The sequence below is a fragment of the Haliotis cracherodii genome, unplaced genomic scaffold (genome assembly GCF_022045235.1).
Source record: "Haliotis cracherodii isolate W230 unplaced genomic scaffold, xgHalCrac1.p SCAF_4, whole genome shotgun sequence".
In the NCBI taxonomy this organism is placed as follows: Eukaryota; Metazoa; Mollusca; class Gastropoda; order Lepetellida; family Haliotidae; genus Haliotis; species Haliotis cracherodii.
Window position 1 is genome coordinate 35,545,268 of NW_027266297.1, and position 20,628 is coordinate 35,565,895.

General features: G+C 41.1%; 1 protein-coding gene across 1 annotated transcript; it reads right to left on the reverse strand.

Moving 5' to 3' along the window:
• Window positions 1-7,710: 7,710 nt before the first annotated feature.
• On the reverse strand, window positions 7,711-20,425 carry LOC139478609 (uncharacterized). The gene is made up of 2 exons (XM_071261160.1): window positions 19,711-20,425; window positions 7,711-10,119 (listed from the first exon to the last, which is right to left on the reverse strand). Exons 1-2 carry the CDS (start codon window positions 19,945-19,947, stop codon window positions 9,694-9,696), a joined length of 663 nt encoding a protein of 220 aa, XP_071117261.1. The 5' UTR covers window positions 19,948-20,425; the 3' UTR covers window positions 7,711-9,693.
• Between the last annotated feature and the right edge of the window lie 203 nt (window positions 20,426-20,628).

Consider the following 20,628-nt stretch of genomic DNA (forward strand, 5'->3'; position numbering starts at 1 on the left):
ATCAGTGTGTCTGCATAAAAAAGCAGAAAACGAATGACAACAACAAGTATATAGGTGTCTATTTAATCATTAAAAACATATAACTCAAACCACAAACCACATTATCAAACATAATAATATATTTAGCAGCAACGAATACACATATTGTATAGCCTTGTCATTCTTCACTGTTGAAGGACTCAGCCTATGACTTGGCGATGTATTACCAATGCCATCAGTTACTGTTTGCGGATACATACAAGGCATATATGTACGCTTCATGTAATCACTGTGGGTCAACAATGCAGTATGGGGATTTACAGATACTGAATTCCTTCTCATCCAAATTGTAAATATTCAGCATATTTTGACATGTTATACGCCCATTCCTCTATCATACAAATTTCTATAAAAGAAACTACAATAAAATAACAATGTGTTGGTATTCCCCACAAGACCGTCCTTTGAGCCACACCTGAACAGGTGAGAGAGATGCATCACCTCTCATACCTGTAATTATCTACACTCGATCTACTAGAAATTCAAATCTCGGCGTCTAGACGAGAGCATTCCGCAGAAGTTCAAAGCATCCGTGTCTACTGTTGTTATGAAGATATCTATGCTCCTGATTAATGTTGTATATTATGTAGACGGAACTTGAAAGGACACCGCCACAGGTAAAATCCAGGTATGTGAAGCTCCAGGTATGGCGTCCTCTGATGCCTGTAATTTGAACAGGTAGTGACTTAAGGTATTTTGTACTACGGAAAATGATAGTCTGGCTGTGAAGGATACTTCTCAAGTATGTAGTATTGGGTTCAACACAGAATATCAGCTGTATCGCTCTTTGTTGCATTATTTAAAACTGTCAGCGGGGCCTGTCAGTGTGGATTTACATGTGAAAGTCAGATTCTGTTCTGCATGTGGAATGTGATATGGTATTTTGAAAATTACCGCCTGACAGCATGAATAATGATAATGATGATGAAAATGGTTTGATATTCTATCTAACGTCCAACTTGAACAGCGGCTCGGCTGTGTTGCATATGGCAAATATAAAGGAAAGCATTAAAGGGCAATCAATGATTGAACATTGTAATGATACAGATATAACAACCAGATTCAGCCAGGTGTCGAGATGCTGAGAGCATCACCAACGACCCACGCCATCGCAGAATGCTGTTACACAATTAGCCAGGTCACATGTTGTAACCAGGGCGTTCGATCGTCGCGCCGAAGACCCGGGTTCGATTCCCGATATGGGTACAATGTGTGAAGCCCATTTCTGGTGTCCCCCTCCGTGATATTGCTGGAATATTGCTAAAAGCGGCGTAAAACCATACTCACTCACTCACATATTGTAACCAGCCAATCCCCTTTTAGTCAGCCCTTTAAAAAGTGTGGAAATGTTTTCTGTATCAGCAACACCGAGGGTTAAAATGTTTAAGGCATTAGTAAAAGTGATAAAAATACGATTCTGGATAGTTAAGATTTTCTAAATAATAACTAATATTATTATACTTTTACCTTAAATTAACCAGCATCCCAGACAGAACATGTAACTATTCTTTATCGTATTCTACCAATGGAGCTGAGAATGTAATTTCTGTTGGGTAATGCTATTTCACGTGATTCGTCAAGGCTGGTCTGACCCGTGCAGCGCCACTTTTACGTGCATTGATGTCAGAGTCATGCGACTCTTGCTAAACAGTGGCTCGGTCAGGGTTACACAAAGCAAGACCTTAGTGAAGCGATCAAAAGTTTAATGGTAGACACGCGGAGTACATTTCCATTTTTTGCGCGTCAGTGACCAAAATGATTTCCTATTTTGTCTTATACCATCATCTTCGTGTGGTTGTTTTTTTCAACTTGCCTTTGCATTTGTGACGGGTGCCACCGGTGGGACAGTCTCGTTCACCGTTTCGTGAACACGTGGTATCATCACTATTTGATAGTGATTTATAAACACATGCTTATGATATAGTCGGAATCGTACAATGGGCGCTACTTTTAGGAGAGATTTCTTATAATCTAAAGTTATGTCGCTTTTATGTACAACGTACTTTGACCGGGACAATTAACAGTTCCTTCAACTTTGATTCGATACATTAAAAAACATGAAGTTTTGTCTCATATCTCAGACAGATAAGATAGATATAGTACAAATTGGGCCGTAGGGAAGCCTAGTGGTCAAAACGTTCACTCGTCACGCCTCAGGCCCGGGTTCGATTCTCCTCATTGGTACAATTTGTGAAGCCCTTTTCTAGTGTCCACAGAATATCTGGTGTCTCCTTCTTGATGCCGCTGGAATATTGCCAATACTGGCGTGAGGTCATGCTCGTTTACGCATACAGTATTCCTGTTTAGATTATATTGCATTTAACAAGCATTTGTCTAGTGTTTACATTGTATCAAGACAACCCGCCACGCGTCTCACATCATCATATTACACTGTACGACATTAAATCCTGTATCACATTCAGCCGATTTGCCGGGTCGGAACAGTGTTCATAATTACAGAACATAACGGAACTAGGTTATTGTCACCCATTGCTGTCAATCACTTGTCAATTGCCCGTAACACCATCAACACACCAAGAGCACCACGAGCTATTACCTCTCAGGCCTATAATTGCGGAAACACATTACCTACCACTAATGCTTACAACAAACACAACACCATGTGCCTTTCCAGGGGCGGGTCAACGGTCAGAGGTCACCTGAATAATTCATGGTCTCGTTCCCGCTGGACCAATGAGCATTATTTATAGTCTCGCGAGACTGCATATCCACGTGAATGCACATTAGTGGGATTGCACTTGTGTGCATGCGTTGTCATGGGGACGTTGTTATGGGTGGAATACGGAAGAGTTAAGCTTGCATGACATGCAATATTTCGTGAAAGGTATTGCCGATCAAATCTATTTCAATACACTTTGATTAAGAATGTTATTTCTATGCATAGCTGGGAGAGAACGAACAACGAAGGAGGTGCAGTGTAAGGTTATTATCTACAGCAAGCCATCACGCCAGCTTCTCATCAGAGTCCTTTACTGGTGAACTTTGTGTCTGCATTTTCTATTTACCTTGTGTGAATGAGTTTGCGACTTTGGGCTTAACGCCATCTTGAACAATGTTTCAATTACATCACGACGTGGTTGATGCGGATTAGAAAAACGCTTATATTATTATATAATATATAATTTTGATAGAAACTCCATTTCAATTGAAAAGTATTCCCAGTGAGATAAGACCTGAACCTTAGACTTGCTTCATTTGAGGCTTTTGCATCACAGAAAGGGTTGGGCGAAAGGGAACATAATGGTCCAGGGACTGTGAGACAAATTGATGGAAAGCCAAACATACGCAGGTCGTTTACTAGTTTGGTGAAAGCCCCGAGCACGGTATGGTGTTGACAAACCAAGTGCAGTAATTTGGATTCGAGGAGACAGCCAGAGGATCCTGGAAACGGCTACTAAACTCAGAGAAGCGAGCACTTTGTCCTTGAGCATCTGCTTAATTAAAACGTCTAAAATGTTTGACAAGAACAATAATGTAAATATTAAGCATATATACTTAGTTTACATTCTGTCATCCTTTTCAATGAGTCGGTGGGGTAGCCTAATGTTATATGAGGGGCCTAGCGTTATAAGCGGGTAAGAAGAGTTTTTTTAGCGCAAGAGTCTAATGCTTTAAGCAGGGCAGCTGTTATAACCGGGGAAGCATTGTATTATAAGCAGGGCGGCCTAGCGTTATGAGCGAAGAGTGAGTGAGTGAGTTGGGTTTAACGCCGATTTTAACAATATTCCAGTTATATATCACGGCGTGTTAGCTTAAAGTTGGAGGAAAGCCCGAAGTGATGCAGGTCTCAGACGTTTATCACTTCGGTGAACTCCACGAGCACGGGTATGGTGCTGACAAACTAAGGAATATAATTGGGGCGAAGCGGGATTCGAACCAACAGTCATAGGTTTAGAGCGTGCCCAAGGGAATCGCGGCGCCTTAGACGACTGGGCCACCCGTGCCCTCTTATAAGCGAAGAAGCCTAGTGTACTATGGGGGATGGTCAGTGTTATGAACGTAAGGACGTCAGACCAAAGGTTCGATTATCACATGCTATCGTCTGGAGAAGACCTCACTCACTCACTCACTCACGCAACCTGTTACCGCGGATGGGTGACTAGTGACGTAAGTGTGCCAGAACGTTAAGATTTAACAGAATATAAACAGAACAGAACCCTTTGCTCTGGACATTAGGTGAATGAGCGAGTATTTGCTGTTCAAAACGAATTTGAAAATAAAAGTTTATTTACGCGCGATGACACGTCCAACACTTCGCTGATGGAACGAACCTGACGACCCGTGAAGATCCGGGATAGAATAGGTCTTCAGCAACCCATGCTTGTCGTAAGCGGCGACTAACGGGATCGGGTGGTCATACTCGCTGACTTGGTTGATGCAGGTCATCGTATTCCAATTGCGTGGATCGATACTCATGATGTCAATCACTGGATTGTCTGATCCAGACTCGATTATTTTCAGACCGCCGTCATATAGCTTGGATATTGCTGAGTACAGCGTTTAACAACAACAAAAAACATTCAAACACTAACGTGACAACCGAGCAATCCAAACAGGGTAACGTGTAACATTTGGTAACATACTCGAAAACGAGTAAGTAATGGCTAATCGGCAACCAGATAGAGTTTATGGCGTCTTCGCTCAGTATGAAAGTGGAAGGACATTATATTATGCAACATCTAAAACTAAAGGGCGACAACTGCTGTATGGACATGCTACAATGAAAGGTCACCTGTGGATGACCCCAATCAGCAGTGATTGACGTGTGCAGTGGTCATGCTTGGAATGTGGGCTAGGTACCTCGAGTCTTTCATCACTTCGGGGGAGATATGAGCTCACACACTTTACGACAAGCTTGTTTGTACAGTAGAGTGTACAATAGTTCTAGGGCAATATATTACTATAAGCAACAAGACACTGGCAACCATTCAACAATGTCAATACCACCGATTAGACTTTCTTACGTTCATTTCAGTAATCCATTCGTACACTTTACATCAATATTTTGCCTTTTACGCCTAATGGAATCTGTTTCACAGATAATCGATTTTTTTCGATATTTTCTGGCGTGGACGTTATATATTTTCAATAAATCATCAATGTGTTTGACTCGGGTGTTATTGCGATTTTTTCCGGATTCACCATTACTATAAACATAATATAACCCTCAACCGATTGAGTGAGTGTGTGAGTTTGGTATACGCCGCTTTTGCAGTTGCAGGACCGCGCGTCAGTTTGATGTCGGAGAAAAGTCCGAATTGATGGAGATTCCCAAATAACCATTAAACAGTCTGATATTATAAGGTCATCGACCTAACATATCAGGCGATTGTCATATGATTTCAGTTTGTTATTATGGAGCAAAACATATCTTAAATCTTCCTGTCTCCGGGAGCACGTATAGCCAAATGGTGTGTGCCCCCACTCAGCGGGAACACGGCACGGGGTCGAATCTCATCAGTCGTATCGTGTGTTCTTTCTATATGTAAGCTGACAATGCTTATGAATGAGACGTTTGTCATAGCTTTCTGTAAACTCCGCGGGCCTTTGATGTGAGAATACATATTGTTAACAGTTTTATGTATTTGATATATATATATATATATATATATATATATATATATATATATATATATATATATATATATATATATATATATATTGTTATATAGTTGTCTTAGGGTGTGTAAACACACCCCTCCTTCTTGCATATGCTATACTAAATATGAAACGGTAACGCCAGAGAATAATCAGTCTCGATTTTCCGACGAAACAGATTCCCTGGGCGTAAAAGGTAAAAAAGGGGTGATGAATTCTATGAATGGATCACTGGAACTCAGAGATGACAGGGGGCACGGGTGGCCCAGTCGTATAAGGCGCCGCGATTCGCTGTGCAGTGTTGCGGCCCTTGAACATGCCAGAAACCTATGATTGTGGGTTCGAATCCTGGTTCGCCCCGATTATGATTCTAGGTTTGTCAGCACCATACCCGTACTCGTGGGTTTCACCGAAGTGGTAAACGTCTGAGACCTGCATCACTTCAGGCTTTGCTCCCACATTAAACTGACACGCTGTGATATAACTGGAATGTTAAACCCAACTCACTCACTCACTCAGAGATGACACCAGGTGTTCGCGAAATAGGTAAGCATGTCCTGCCCCACCAGCAGCCCCATCAATTCACACACTTTGTGGTTTAGCGCCTCACAGTAGTAACCATCGCGTCTGTCAAAGCTAGATTGTTTTATAACATTGGCAGTAATGGAATTATTCGGTACCTTCTTATGCGTCGTTATGGCAACCATGACATACAAAGGCTTAGACACCAGATTCTGATACATATTTGATTTTAACAGCGTCATCCATTCATGGCAGGTTTGTCCGACAACTGAATATCGACGCTTCCCGTCATCAGATTTGACACATGTATTCCGTCACGCATCAATTCCCGAAACAGACGGAAAAATATTGTTATTAAACATTAATGCATGATAGTTCAGATACCCGTAAAGCTTTTCAAACCAAAGCAGGTGGCGGCGATCGTTAATAGTTTGAAACTTTATTACGCTGCAGCTTTGGTCTAAAACTCAGAAGGTCAGGGAAGTTAGCATTCCTAACCACCTGCGGCTACCCAGAACAAACGGAGCGGGAGTCGGCATGGGGTGATGGATGAGGAGGGAGATCTAACTGAACCTTGCTAGACGGCGTCTCGTGGATGACGTCACTAGACACGACAGTCCGGTGGTAAAGTGAAGATGGCCTTGAGTGTTCTGGGTAATGCTACTTCATTTTCATTCCAAATAAACTACTCACGATGAGCGATTAGTTTGACAAATTTGTTATCTAGTTAAGTTTTCATTTGGGGCCTTGAATAATGGTATGATCGCTGGTTTCTCAAAGGCATAACGTTTCTTGGAATCTTCGTACGTGGGTAACAGTTAAATAGTGAGTAAGTGATTATTTTTGGCTTAACACCGCTTTGAAAAGTTATATATTCATACGGAATATTGAGTATTTAATGTGGGTGAGGTTACTGAGCTAGGATGCTACAAGACCTAAATATTATAACAGGATCGAATATCGGATTCAAACCCCTTGTGTTGCTAAGGGGAGCAAATCTGCAAACGCGTAGTGAAGCCTTAGACCACGATGCCATGCGTGCACTCCCTTTACGCCGCTTTGAAAAATATGATTATTGTGGTTTCATGTGGAGGAATGTTCAAAGTGAGTGAAGTCTCAGACGTTTGGTTAAACCCATGAACACTGCATGGTGCTAACAGACAAAGATCAAGATGGAATCGAATCATGACACAACTAAGGGCGACAACTGTGGGAGCTGATGACCCATACACCACCAGGCCAGCCGTAAACCCAATTTAGCTACAGCTCCTCATGGGTCACATCTACGGGTGTTCCCCATAAAGACGCCCAATCCTCCCATGATTCTTTAGAGGGTGGTCGGGTAGCCTAGTAGTTAAGGCTTTCGCTCGTCACTCCGAATGCCAGGGTTCGATTCCCCACATGGTACAATGTGTGAAGCCCATTTCTGGTGGCCCCCGCTTTAATGTTGCTGGAATATTGCTGAAAGCGGCGTAAAACCAACATCATGATCCTTTATCAGTACCATGCAAACAAAACAGTGGCCACCTGTATGTGTAATATCATTTTATTATGGAGAAATAATCAATAAATAAAGAACAAACATGAATGTACATGAACATACTACTAACAATAACACTGTGTCTCCATCAGTGCAGTCGGGGAACCAGAAGCGTCTACTGATAGGCACACTGGGTTGCATTGAGACTTGCACAATACAATGGACTTTGCATTGGACATCGGACAATGGACATTGGTCAGTATCGCGACACTTCAAGTGGCTACACACTATACAATATGAGTGTCAGGTAAATACTCAGTGCAGCCAGATTCACTGTATACCCTGTGCATGTGCTAATTGGTGATTTTTGTAAAAGTTTAATGTGGCTTGTTATTACTCTTAAGATATGTCATATTATAGTAGCAAAAAATATACTACACAAATGTAACAATGAAGACGATATGCAGAAATACCCATCAGTCATAAGACAACGATTATGTCATCTAAATTGAATTTACAGTTAGATCGTTTACAATCGACACCTGTATCAAAAGTGTCAGCTGATTTAAAATGATCAAGTAGTGTTATTTGGCATTTTATTTTTACATAGTTTATGAATTTGTTTGTTGAAGGGATCAGTGAACGAATCATAAATAAAACTGATGAACGGAGAGAGAATTATTCCACATTCGTGAAAGTTTGAGGAAGCAGATGCATTACAAAATCATAAAAAACGCTTTATTTTAATTCTGGGTCGACTTTTTTCACACTGTCCAACATTTAAATATTTTAAAATTTACAAAATGGTTGGTCTTGTAAAGTTGTTACGCCTATGTGATCATTTTTAAAATTGGCATTAAACTTCGTATTTTTGGTTCAGCTTAGAATAACTCTTATTGCGTAAATGAAATCTGGACAGGATAGAACATATAAGCTAAACACATTCAAAGCTAATGATCACATATGTACACTCATGTGTTACCAATACACATAGTCGTCAAAAGAAATATTATGGCACTTTCGTTTATTGTTATTTGTTCAGGTTTATCAATATCTCAAGTTTGCTGTCAACCGTTCAGTAAAGCTCCTCGAGGCCCTGTCAAAATATGAATCACAACTAATCAACCAGAGCTCTATGGTATGACATCATCGCTCGAAGCAATGCTTGTAACAATGTCAGTAGCACTGCTAGATATGGCAAGAAACTAGCGTGGCTCATGTGCGATCTATATATGACGAGATTTAGCACTTAGTCATAATTTCTGATTCAATATCCTCAGATACCAACATGTCGCCAAACATCGACTCACAACCATTCATATCAATCTCTAAAATACACATATTTCATTATTCAACCATCCTTAAGAGTTCCAACTACTTAGGCATATCAAGCCTAAGGCATGTCCGTTTTTGTTATAAGTTTCAACTGTATGCCAGTTGTACATTGGATTCTCTTATGAATTACATCAAACCTTTTCATGCAATCATTAAGCATACACGCATGCTTTCAAAATGCATAAACGCATGCATTCATGCATTGCATCGGAGACAAGGTATGGCGTTGAACTGTCTGAAACTGTTGCACTTATGTGACTACTTCAACGTTCACATGGCCACCGATCCGTGTACTGAAATAAACCACGGATGTAAACACAGTCGGGTGAGAGACCTTCGTCCTCTTTGTGCCCCCAAGTCAACGTGCGAGTCGTCGACAACGTGGTCTTATTGTGTAGTCCTCAACATAACGCTTAAGTCACGCACAACCACGAAGCCTCACGCTTGGCGTCCATGTTAAGGTCACTAAAGGTCATTTCTTCTCCAACCACTTCCGCCTTCATGACTGGCCGTATTTGCATTTACAAGAGGAAAAATCGTGTTTATTTGTATGACTAGAATACCACCAGTCATCAATGGCTCTTTACGTAGGCTGATATTAATAAATCTTTCGTGTTCAGAATAACTACCCTAGTTTTCAGCCTCTTAGCACAAGCCGTGTTGAATGTACGGATGAAGACGATGTCGCCTATATGTCATCACAAGTGTGTCACAAGAGGCTGGGGAACAGGGATCGACGTTTCTGTGTAACCTTCGTTAATACCAGAGTCATAAGAATCACGTTCAAGCTTCTGAATCTTTTGAACCATTTTGGACATGGACCCTTTCAATTGTTCCCGACTCAAGGTTCTGGCACTATCGGCGTCATCGTAGAACGAGCACCTGCTATCGTCTATTGACAGAGACAGGCTTGACGGTGACGGGTACTTGGGCGGTAGGTCGTCCCCCATCTTGGTAATGGACATGTCCGACTGGGACCAATCAGTGCTCGCTACTTCACAGGAACTGTTGAGGAAGGAACTCTTGCTCCAACAGTATCTCCTCCGCCATTTCAGTTCCTCAATCTCCTCGTTCAGCGTCAGCAGCTGTTTCATCAGTGATAGGTCCTGGTCCATCAACGAAGCCTGCAACAAGAGTAGAATATGGGTTAATGTCGACATCATTACATGTACGGAACGTGATCCACAAACATATCTTGTATTAAGCCATGCCCTTATGATGTCAGTCAAAAAATAACACTGAGGTAAAGTATGGGGTATTATTGGGCACCGAAACAATGTAGGCTAAATGCGTAATACCCGTTATGTTTCGTGTCCACTAACAAACAACAACTGCTAATAGGGATGACTATTTGGTACACGGTGGTTGCAACATGTTTGGGCAAAGCTTTCACTAAAACTCCACTGGCCACAACATGTGATAAGAGAACGTACCTAGATAACACAATAACCCTTCGCTCTTCCTAAAACACCAACCACAGCGTGTGATAAGGAGACGTACCTAGACAATAGTATAACCCTTCTATGCATGAATCAGTTAGCAGCTCGAATAGAACTGCATTCAGAAATATATATTATTATGAATTAAACCACAATGAGATGTGACTACGTGCGGGTTTAAGAAATTGACAGATTCAGAATGTGTGTAGAATAATATGTATACAAATGGTGCCAAGTGTTTTCTATTGATCTTGTAGTACTACTTACGTAGGAACAGTAAATTATCAATTTGTCTTAAAGCATCTCTTGAAGCTGAACCTGCCATTCCTTATTGTCTTGTTTACATTGTGTTTGTTGGCATCTTGTACACAACGGTACTTGTATACAACGACGGAATGACATATATTGTCTAATATACGCGCATGCGACCTCCCAGAACCGGTTGGTTTACTACTTAGCGTAAACCATAAACAACACTACCTCTGAAGTGTATACGATATCTTCAAAATAACCACCTTCCACCAGTTTTATTACTGCTACAAGCATATCTAATGTATACCGATGGGAGCAATATGCCACCATGTTGTGAACGCTGCCTTTACCACGTGACCGACATGCCAGGATGTTTTCCACCTACAGACCCCCCAAGTCCCCTCCTTACACTTTTATTGCACGGTCTGGGAGGTCAGTATTACTTTCGCCAGTGGTCACTTTAAACAGCTGGCCTGTGGACAAGGAAGTGCGGCTGCTGATAAAAGTTGGCCTATTATACGGGAATTATCGATAAGGCACGAAAATACTTTTAGGCCGAAAAGCATTCACCGGTAGAACCTCAACTAACTCTATTAGTTGTTTGTTGTTTCACGCCGCAATATTCCAGCAATATGACGGCTGTCTGGACCAGACAATCCAGTGATTGACATGAGAATCGATCTACGCAGTTGGGATGCGATGACATGCATCAACCAAGTCAGCGAGCCTGACCACCCTATCCCCAATCCCGTCTTACGACAAACTGAACTCCTTCTCACTCGGATGCTCACGGGTTTGACTCTTTAAATATCAGCAAGCATTATGCTATACTCGGTAAATTAAAGGCTGTATGTCCCCGAAAGATGAAGTGAAAATTATCTAAACAAAGCAAAACATCAATAATTGCAAATGCCTCCTCCGAGAATCTCATAGCTAATACCAAAGGTTGAAACACTTCTTTGAAGCAGAATTAGGATAAAATTACATTCGCCCTTAAATGCGGAGTGTAAAACAGAAATTGAAACTTAACTTGCTTAAAGGGACGTACTCGATCACCGAAGACATCTTCAAAGAAGCTACAGAACTCGTATTTCCTTAAATTCAGTTAGAACAAACCACAACCACAAAAATACCCGTTGATAATCTATCTCTGTCAAAAGGTCGTTCAAGTAAACGTGAAACGGTTTGTAAACACTGATTCCCCACGTTGGTTCATTCCGTTTTCTTGATGAAAAAAAAAATGTAACTTTCGTCACACGAAAGGTACCCAAAAGAGTTTAACAAAACAAACGTCAACAACCTGCATCACGTGAGATTTTCCTTCCACATTTAACTTACACACCGGGATATAACTGCAAAATTAGCATTAAACAAAACTTAAGGGTTGGTTTGAATCTCGGATTGGACTGGACAAATCGTATAAAACTTTGTACTTTACTAAATAAAAAAGGCGACAAAACCCTTTCCATATCCACTAGAAATCTCAGCATAAAACAGAGTCGATTGTACAATTCCGAGTTTATCATGAGCATGTGTTTATGAATCACTATCAAATAGTAATGATACCAGGTGTTCGCGAAAAGGTGAGGGTATCCTGCCCCACCGGTGCCACCCGTCACAAACAGAACAGTAATCCCAAATATAACATATGTTACATCCGACCACTTTCTAAAAGCATTGTCTATTCGAACTCAATAACTTGAAAGAACAGACTGACTGACTGACTTACTCACTCACTCCGAGGGAGAGAATCCATTTCGTTTGTATTCATAATGCAGCCCTCAAGGTCATGCTATTATTTCCAGTTTATGGCGTCATATAAGAGAAGCATGCCACCATCAGATTATTAAACTCGGTCCTGTCAATAAAATCGGACACATAAACTCCAGCCAGACACAGTACGTTACCCCAGGGACACGTTCTGTTACGAGGTGGAACAGTAACCTAGCGACGGGAATTAATGATGATGAAATAAAACTGTGACAGTTTAATGAGTGTCCGTCATAACGCACAGTATTGTTTATAATGGCCAGCGGCGTCACCTTATCCCCAACGCCTTCCGACACAATCAAATAACTATTGTTTAATTGATTATAAACACTTCTACCCCCAATACGGAAGAGCAACAACACACTTAAATAGATGTCACACTTGTTTCATACCATCTATTTGAAAGAGCCATTTAATGACATGTCTGGGGTCAAATTGCGTGTCGTATCATGGCTACTAGTGTGAGTGAGTTGGGTTTAACGCCGCTTTTAACAGTATTCATGTTATATCGCGGCATGTCAGCTTAATGTGGGAGGAAAGCCCGAAGTGATGCAGGTCTCAGACGTTTATCACTTCGGTGAAACCTACGAGCACGGGTATGGTGCTGACTAACATAGAAACATAATCGGGGCGAATCGGGATTCGAACCCACAATCATAGGTTTCTGTCGAGTCCGAAGGGAATCGCGGCGCCTTAGACGACTGGGCCCCCTCATGGCTACTATATTTTTGTAAAACAACATTATCGACATATAGCATACTGATATTGATGTAAAACCGTGTGTATATCACACATCTGAAGGAGTCAATGACAAAACACATGCTTGGGGTCACATTGCAATAGACTTGCATTGTTTCACGTTTACAAAACGTTTTAAAACCGCATTAACCACGTCACACCAAGGCCGACCACTTCAAAATAGATTCACCATACATGCAACTAATGTCCCCATAAATGTCAATACGATGGTATGTCATCCATGCGATCTTTATAAACTCAAACTGAAAAATACCACACGCATTCCGATTACGTACAGACGGTCCCAACTGTGGGTATGACGGGCCTATGTTGATATAGATAATCGAGTGATTCTGTGGATAAGGTGAATAAGGAAATACCCGGCTCTGTAAACATAGGTAGAATCAAGGCTTGAGATAGGTGTGTTTACCCCGACAAGTGGCTTGGTAGCGTCCCAATGAGGTGTTGGCAACACTACTGAGGGTGAACATCCGCGTCCTGTCGGGGGAGGGACGGGGATCAGGAGGGTGTCTGACTCACAGATTTTCCTCAAGTAAGTCATCACAAAATACACCTTGACCTACCTGGTTGCCATGACAACAAATGAGGAAACATTTTTAAAGTTCTGGGCACTTTCGGAACGGTACTGTCTGTGGTAGGCTTTCCTTTGATCCCATGGTTTAGAATTCGCGACTTAGCTGTCTCAGCGACACCGCAAATAGAAGTGGTTTTAATAAAACAATTACCTGGTGGGAAAAAGTGTTTGGATGTGTTTTTTCCTTCTTTGAAATCGATTTTCATGGCCGATGTCTTAGTGACAAAGAGCACGTTCCGTGTTTGTAGATCATTAGAAAAGCGCTGCTGCATGCTTGGAGTTGCGCTAGATGTTAGCTTTTTAATCATGCAAATGTTTTAGAATTGTTTTTTAGTTCAACGTCGTGCAAAGAAAGAGACGGCTCTGTTGGTGGGAGTACGGATAGGAACTAGTATATAGTGTCCATTATATTTGAAAATACCAAATTTCAACTCACCACGAGCAGATTAATAAAATAAGTTGATAGTAACCTAAATGGAAACTCTTTTCGTTGGTTTATGTAGTTTTAGCAAAGTGAAATTATCATCATCACTTTCTAGATATAATGTCAGGCTTGAAGTAAAAGTGATAAAACCATTTCCATAGCCATAAGAAATATCTACTGAAAGCAAAGTATACTGTACCATTATAACTATAGCATAAACATGTGTTCATGAAGCACTATCAAGTAGTGATGATACCACGTGTTCGTAAAACGGCGAGCGTATCCCGCCACACCGGTGGTACCCGTCAGAAACACATGCAAGGGCAATTCAACTTTTAACATGAAAACACACGGGAACATATGGTACAAGTCAAAATAGGGAATTGCATCGGACATAATGTTTGTCACTGATGTGTTAAATGTGGTAATGTTCCACTTCAACTGCCTACATTTATTGTTCGTACTTCCTGACTACCCCCTGGCCAGCAATGTATTCACGTTATTACTATAGATATTCATGCGCGAAGGACATTCGGGCTAGCTGTTACATATGGCATATGGCTATACCAGTCGATTATCAAACCAATTATCTGAGCATTTAGCCTGATGGTATAAATATACCAGGGACTGGGTAAATATGCCATAATGACTAAATAAAAGTAGTTAGCACCTCCCAAGTCAACCCAAGCCATGCGTGGCAGCTGGCTTTGTACTAAAGGACATCAAGTCACTATGCCAATAAACCACGACAGGCCAACTGTACATCAGACAGGATACCCAACCAACGCCTTGGGTACGAAACTGTACACTGCTATTTATACTCACATAATCTAACGTCAGGAGTGAGGCTTCGTGACACTATGGCCGTCTGGGGATTTATGTTTTATCTTTCTTTAAGAGCTCGAAACAATTTGTGTCGTTGGTGCAGCCGAAAAAGGGTGATGGAAGCTGCTCAATTAAGGAGTAATAGGCTCACCAGTCAGCATGATGTATCAGATACCAGCCTATTGGATTAAGACCAGAATGTCAGTTAAAGAAGTGCTTAAATTGTTCGTACTATACAGACAGGTTCTATCGACGTGTTTAGACTCTTAATTCGGTACAGGCGATGTCCATCGGGCAAGACACACGTTGAATACAATACAAAACGTCTTAGGCGCTGCAATTCACAATGCAGAGTTGTGCCCCTTAAAGCGTGCCAGAATCCTGTAACAGTAGGTTTGAATCCCCGATCCGCAATGATTGTGATTCTAGTTTTGTCAGTAAGTTGCCGTCCTAAATAAACGTGCAAAGAATTTCCTGAGAATCAACTGAAAATCTCGGATATAAATGGATATAAGTAAATGCCCCGTATCCTCAAAAGAAGAGTTCAAACATTCAAGGATAGCATTGGCAGTATCCCGGTCTCCCCCAGGTGATAACAAGGATTTGTCTGAAGGGAATTTCCCACGCCTGGCGTTAACATGGCAGACACTGATTTTCCTACAAGAGCATTTACAACATGGTTATCAGTGGTGACTAACAGTAAGAAATCCTCGAATGTGACAGACCAAGGGATCGCCCCAAACAAGGATGACCTCTGCTCAGATAACCTCAAACTTAATGATTATGTCTCATTTAAATGTGATGCTAATACTTCACTTTAACATTGTAGACAATCCCATTCTTGTTATATTAATCATATCGCACCAATGATTTGAATATAGTGTAAGTAGAGTTCGTTAATATCCAGACATGTATCACATGCATCCTTTTTATCACCTGTAACGGTTGATTGACATAAGACACAAACATATGTTATACATATATGTGTCTTTATTGTAAATCAAACGAAGGAAAAGCCACAGCAGAGGTTTCATCTCATAACGTTTGAAGACTATAGCTGATCATCTGACAAGTTTTCTTTCATCTGAAAGGAAGTCGCTTGGCGTTTGGGGAGGTCTACAACCGACTTACAACCAACCTCTCCTTCGTATGCCCCTTAAGTCAGTATGTATCAGCAATCATTGTCAATAACCCTGGACCGTGTCGGATACACATTCATCGTGACATATTCATCCACTTCTCGTAAGGGATATACAAATGGTTTGAAACACAGCCTTTTGACATACTATGCCACTAGGATGATGTCATATGATCGGAGAATACAATCAGGGTATAGTTACGTTATCTAAGGGAAATATGAAACTCTGTGCTCAGTCTTCACGACCCAAAAATTTTTTCTTTAAAATTCAAGATGGCTAACTGTTTGGTATTCATTGAGTATGTAGTAACTGCCAACTCTTGTGATCATAACCCTTGTTTCATGTCGGCGATGCTTGAATATGATTTATACTCTTTTATGGGAGTGTATACACACGCTTACGTGCGAAGACGCGTGTTCGCATACTATCACATGGCTTGCGCTATGACGTAATGAAGATACAAATTTTACTTTGTGTAAACTTGTAACATTTCTAATGCAAACGAACTTTCTAACAGTTGGTTAAACAAACATTATTAGCTATGACTCGACAATATCCACCACACATTCAAACTGTTAAAAAAAATCAACTTAACACAATCAAATGTAAAGATGTGTGACAGTAAATTTCAAAATTGGGTCATCATGGAAGATGAGTCTGCAAGGATTGTCAGCTGTCTATATACGGGGTTCGGCAAGGTTGCTTTTTCCACCTACTCATTTTACACAGCGAACCGAAGCGCGTATTGTGCTGTGTATATTTTAATGCGTGTGTCATAGAGACTGGAATGTTAAGAGTGGAGGGCACTGTGAAATGACATGTCGTTAATACCCAAACGAGGGCTTGGCTTGTTGTGCTTAATTGCCCTAATTGGTCATGTGGCATATCGTTCTTTGTCTCAGCTTATCTAGATAGTACTATAGTTACTGCGTGGTGAATGAGGTCATTAAACGTCTTGTTCAAGCTTGTGTGAAAATGTCAACGGAACCTCACAGCATTCTTCACGACATTGTTTTGATACCGCCCACAGTAATAAGAAAATAAGCTGGAAAGTATAAACTTGTACAACGTAAGGCGTATTATTCTTTAACCTGTACCTGAATGTATTTCAAGTTTATATATGAAGTAATTGCTGCAGAATACAAATTCAAATTACTGCAGTTCCTATATTCGCATCCTTATCTCTCCCTCACAGGGGTGGTGGAGCAGCCTAGCGGTTAAAGTGTTCGCACATTACGCTGAAGGACCGGGTTCGATTCCAAACATGGATACAATGCATGAAGGCTATTTCTGATTGCTGGAAAAGCGGCGTAAATCATACTCACTCCTCACATACACAACACTGTTAAACATATAATTCATTACAATACATACAGAAAGCCGTGGCCATACGAGTATACACCCAAGGACATTGGCTTATTCAATACCCAGGAAGTATTAAATTCATAAATAAGTGCATTATAGGCGCTATAAGAGTGTCTATTACAGCAAGGTGAGCTGGGAAGGAAGTTCAATTGTTCAAGTCGTTTCATGGTTGTATGGGTTAACAAAAGCGCATGTTTATAGCCTTCAACACTGAGATCGACGTTGATCAGCCACGAAGTTAAAAATATGACAAATGTATAGTAAATTAGCCGTCCGACACCTAGACATGATGTCTCCTGCTCTACTAAAGACCAGCTCCTTTACGTTGAGTTTTCCTCACTACTTTCTACAGGCCATAATTTCCTCTCGGACACTTCTATACGACTTCAATTCGGGAAGAAAATTGTCCTTTCAATTCGAGGAATGACTCATCCCACCTTATCTAAATTTATCTCGGGTAAATAACGCCATATGCTATTCCAGCCGCATGGACGATATACCCGAGATTATTACTGGTTGACATTTATACGATTCAAACCGATTCTTTTATCGCCAAGCGCAGTTTTGTGTCAATTGAATCGCGCTGTCGCCGGTTGGATTGGGTGTGATAATGCACTCGTGAGCAAACAGAGGGCCATGACTGTAATGAAACGTGTACAGCACTGGTATATGTACAGTCGGTGCCCTTTACACAACAGTTTTAACTTGGTCCTGATATGTATAAAACAACCCAGTGACGAATTATTTATTGGTTGATCAGTAACCCTTACAAACTGTCCATCACTCCATTTAGTCTCTAGCACCACCTGACACCGGTTATATGCATGTTATTTGCTTGCATGCGCAGGTAAATTACCCAATGTCGAGCAATAATCGCCTTTGTAACACAGCCACAAGGCTTGGATCCGATATCAGGGGTGTCGAACTGGTCAAAGATCGCTGTAAGGGTATCGTGAGTCACTGGTGTTTGCAATGTAGACGTTGAGAGACGAATCAGTGTTTTTCAGAGAGCTATTAAGTCGGTTGAATTGGGCCTAGTGGTGACAGACTCACCCTCAACAAATACATTAACCCATTAAACTTTATCAAACTGAAATTGTATAATATGTATTCCATGGATATGATGGTGATTCATTAAGCATAAAGTTAAACGGCGGGAGGGTTTCAGTTGAGAAAGAGATCAAAAGGTCACTTTTTGTCCTCCTTAAACTGCAAAGTGGTGAGTGAGTGACATTAAAAGGGTTAAGATCAAACGGGCATGTGGATGGCCCAGCTGTTAAAACTAAGAGGGAATGATAGATACAGAATGGGGCAAATAAAGTCCTGTTGCGTCTAAGGTGATGAACCGAATCCGGAATATTTGTGTTTTTGATGACCCTGGCACTGAAAGGTGCTAATGCATGACTGATGCATTCTGGAATCGGTTTGATTTAAAGTTTGACCCAATGGCCAGAGGTTAACTCTTGACATTTGGAAAGTCTTCTATCCGTCCATTTGTTTCTCCAGAACATATTTGAACAAAGAAATACCCTGCGTGGAGTGGAGGGCTGGCGAGTCTCCTGCCATGAAAGAAACCCTGGAGAGAACAATACAGTAGGGGGGGTGATGAATTTGTAGACTATATTCAAACTAAGTTCATTATTATCGATAATTAACTACAATGAAGATGATTAGGGAAAGGACTAATCTCGATGTCACACAGGGGGATGCGTAGGATTATTCAACAACTTGCTAAATATTCTGTATCATTAGTAATCACATCGATAAAAAAAATATGTCGCTTCAATAAAATATTAAATTCTCTTTCAGATGTACCCAATTAATCACAGTATTAATTTGACTGGGGTGCTTATAATATCAATATAACTTAAATCGTCAGTTTCATCATCTAGAAATGTTCCTTTCGTTTAAATAACAGTACATGCCATTACAACGTCACACATGCCAAAGGAAAGTGCTCAAGGCTCATAAACAAACAAAACAATGAAAGTGGATACAATGCAAGTCGATATCAAAATAATAAAGTCACCATGTCTTGAGACTTTAAATAGCGTGTAACATCTGACATATATACAATGCCCCATATGTTACCACATGTGGCCTGGCCATACCTAGGATATGAATCACTTGAAGAAATTCAAAAACCGAAATATTTTCAAAAACCTTACCATCTCGCTTCGGAGTTTCTCCATGGCGATGTCAATTGATGACTTTTTCTTTTCATTTCCATTGCTGTCAGAGATATTCACAACCTTTCTGTCACTTCCCCATTTTTCTTTCAAAGTCTGCGCACTTTTCAGTCTCGACTGGTAGAATTCTCTGCATGCGTTTGACAACTCAATGGAGTCGGTATACTTATCAGCACCCTCGACAGGAACCATTCTGTTGTGATCAGCTCTTTCCATAAGTCTCGACACACACGGCGGTGATAAAACTCCAAGAATACTGTTTTTTGCAAGTCAAGTTCACATTAAGTCCAGTGCACGGACCAAACACCACATCCGGACTTCACTGAGAGCAGACGACAATCACAATGCGTGCGCGCGCTCAACAGCTGTCACTTCCAAAAGCAGACGACAAACTAATTGCTGCTCAATGCAAATATAGGTCACGGGTTCGGCCTGAGCATCCGCAATAATCCCTTGTCAACAGACCAAAACACCTTTCTTCTGTGATTTTTTTTTTCAAACGAGTACTCTCACTTCTGACTGTTCAGTGGCTGCAGATAGGTAGTGACGGGCAAGTCAAATTAGCAGTCGATAAATACCAAGTTCACAACCCTTGCGGCATATCAACTGTTGCAAGCATGTATACTCCGCTTTTACCGCCATATGACACTCGATGTGGATGATGACTCATTTAACCGACAGACGACGGGCAAGCTTCTTGCCTAAACAATATAACTTCAGTAATTCCCACTACAAATAACCTATCACGCTCGGTGCTTTCTGATTGGCTGAATGCAGGGCACCCTCGCCGACCCCCCGCGACCACCCCTGAACATGTAAACAGGTGATATTTACCTTGATACGGGTGAATACGAATTATATCACTTTTATTAGCTGATATGGAGGAGTTAGGTAACT

What these genes read in the sequence shown, in the direction of transcription:
- LOC139478609 (XM_071261160.1), bottom strand. Translation starts at nt 19,947, where the DNA reads ATGGAAAGAGCTGATCACAACAGAATGGTTCCTGTCGAGGGTGCTGAT. An exon ending in AGAAACTCCGAAGCGAGATG is followed by an intron (nt 10,120 to 19,710) that starts GTAAGGTTTTTG and finishes CTCTTGTTGCAG; the next exon opens with GCTTCGTTGATGGACCAGGA.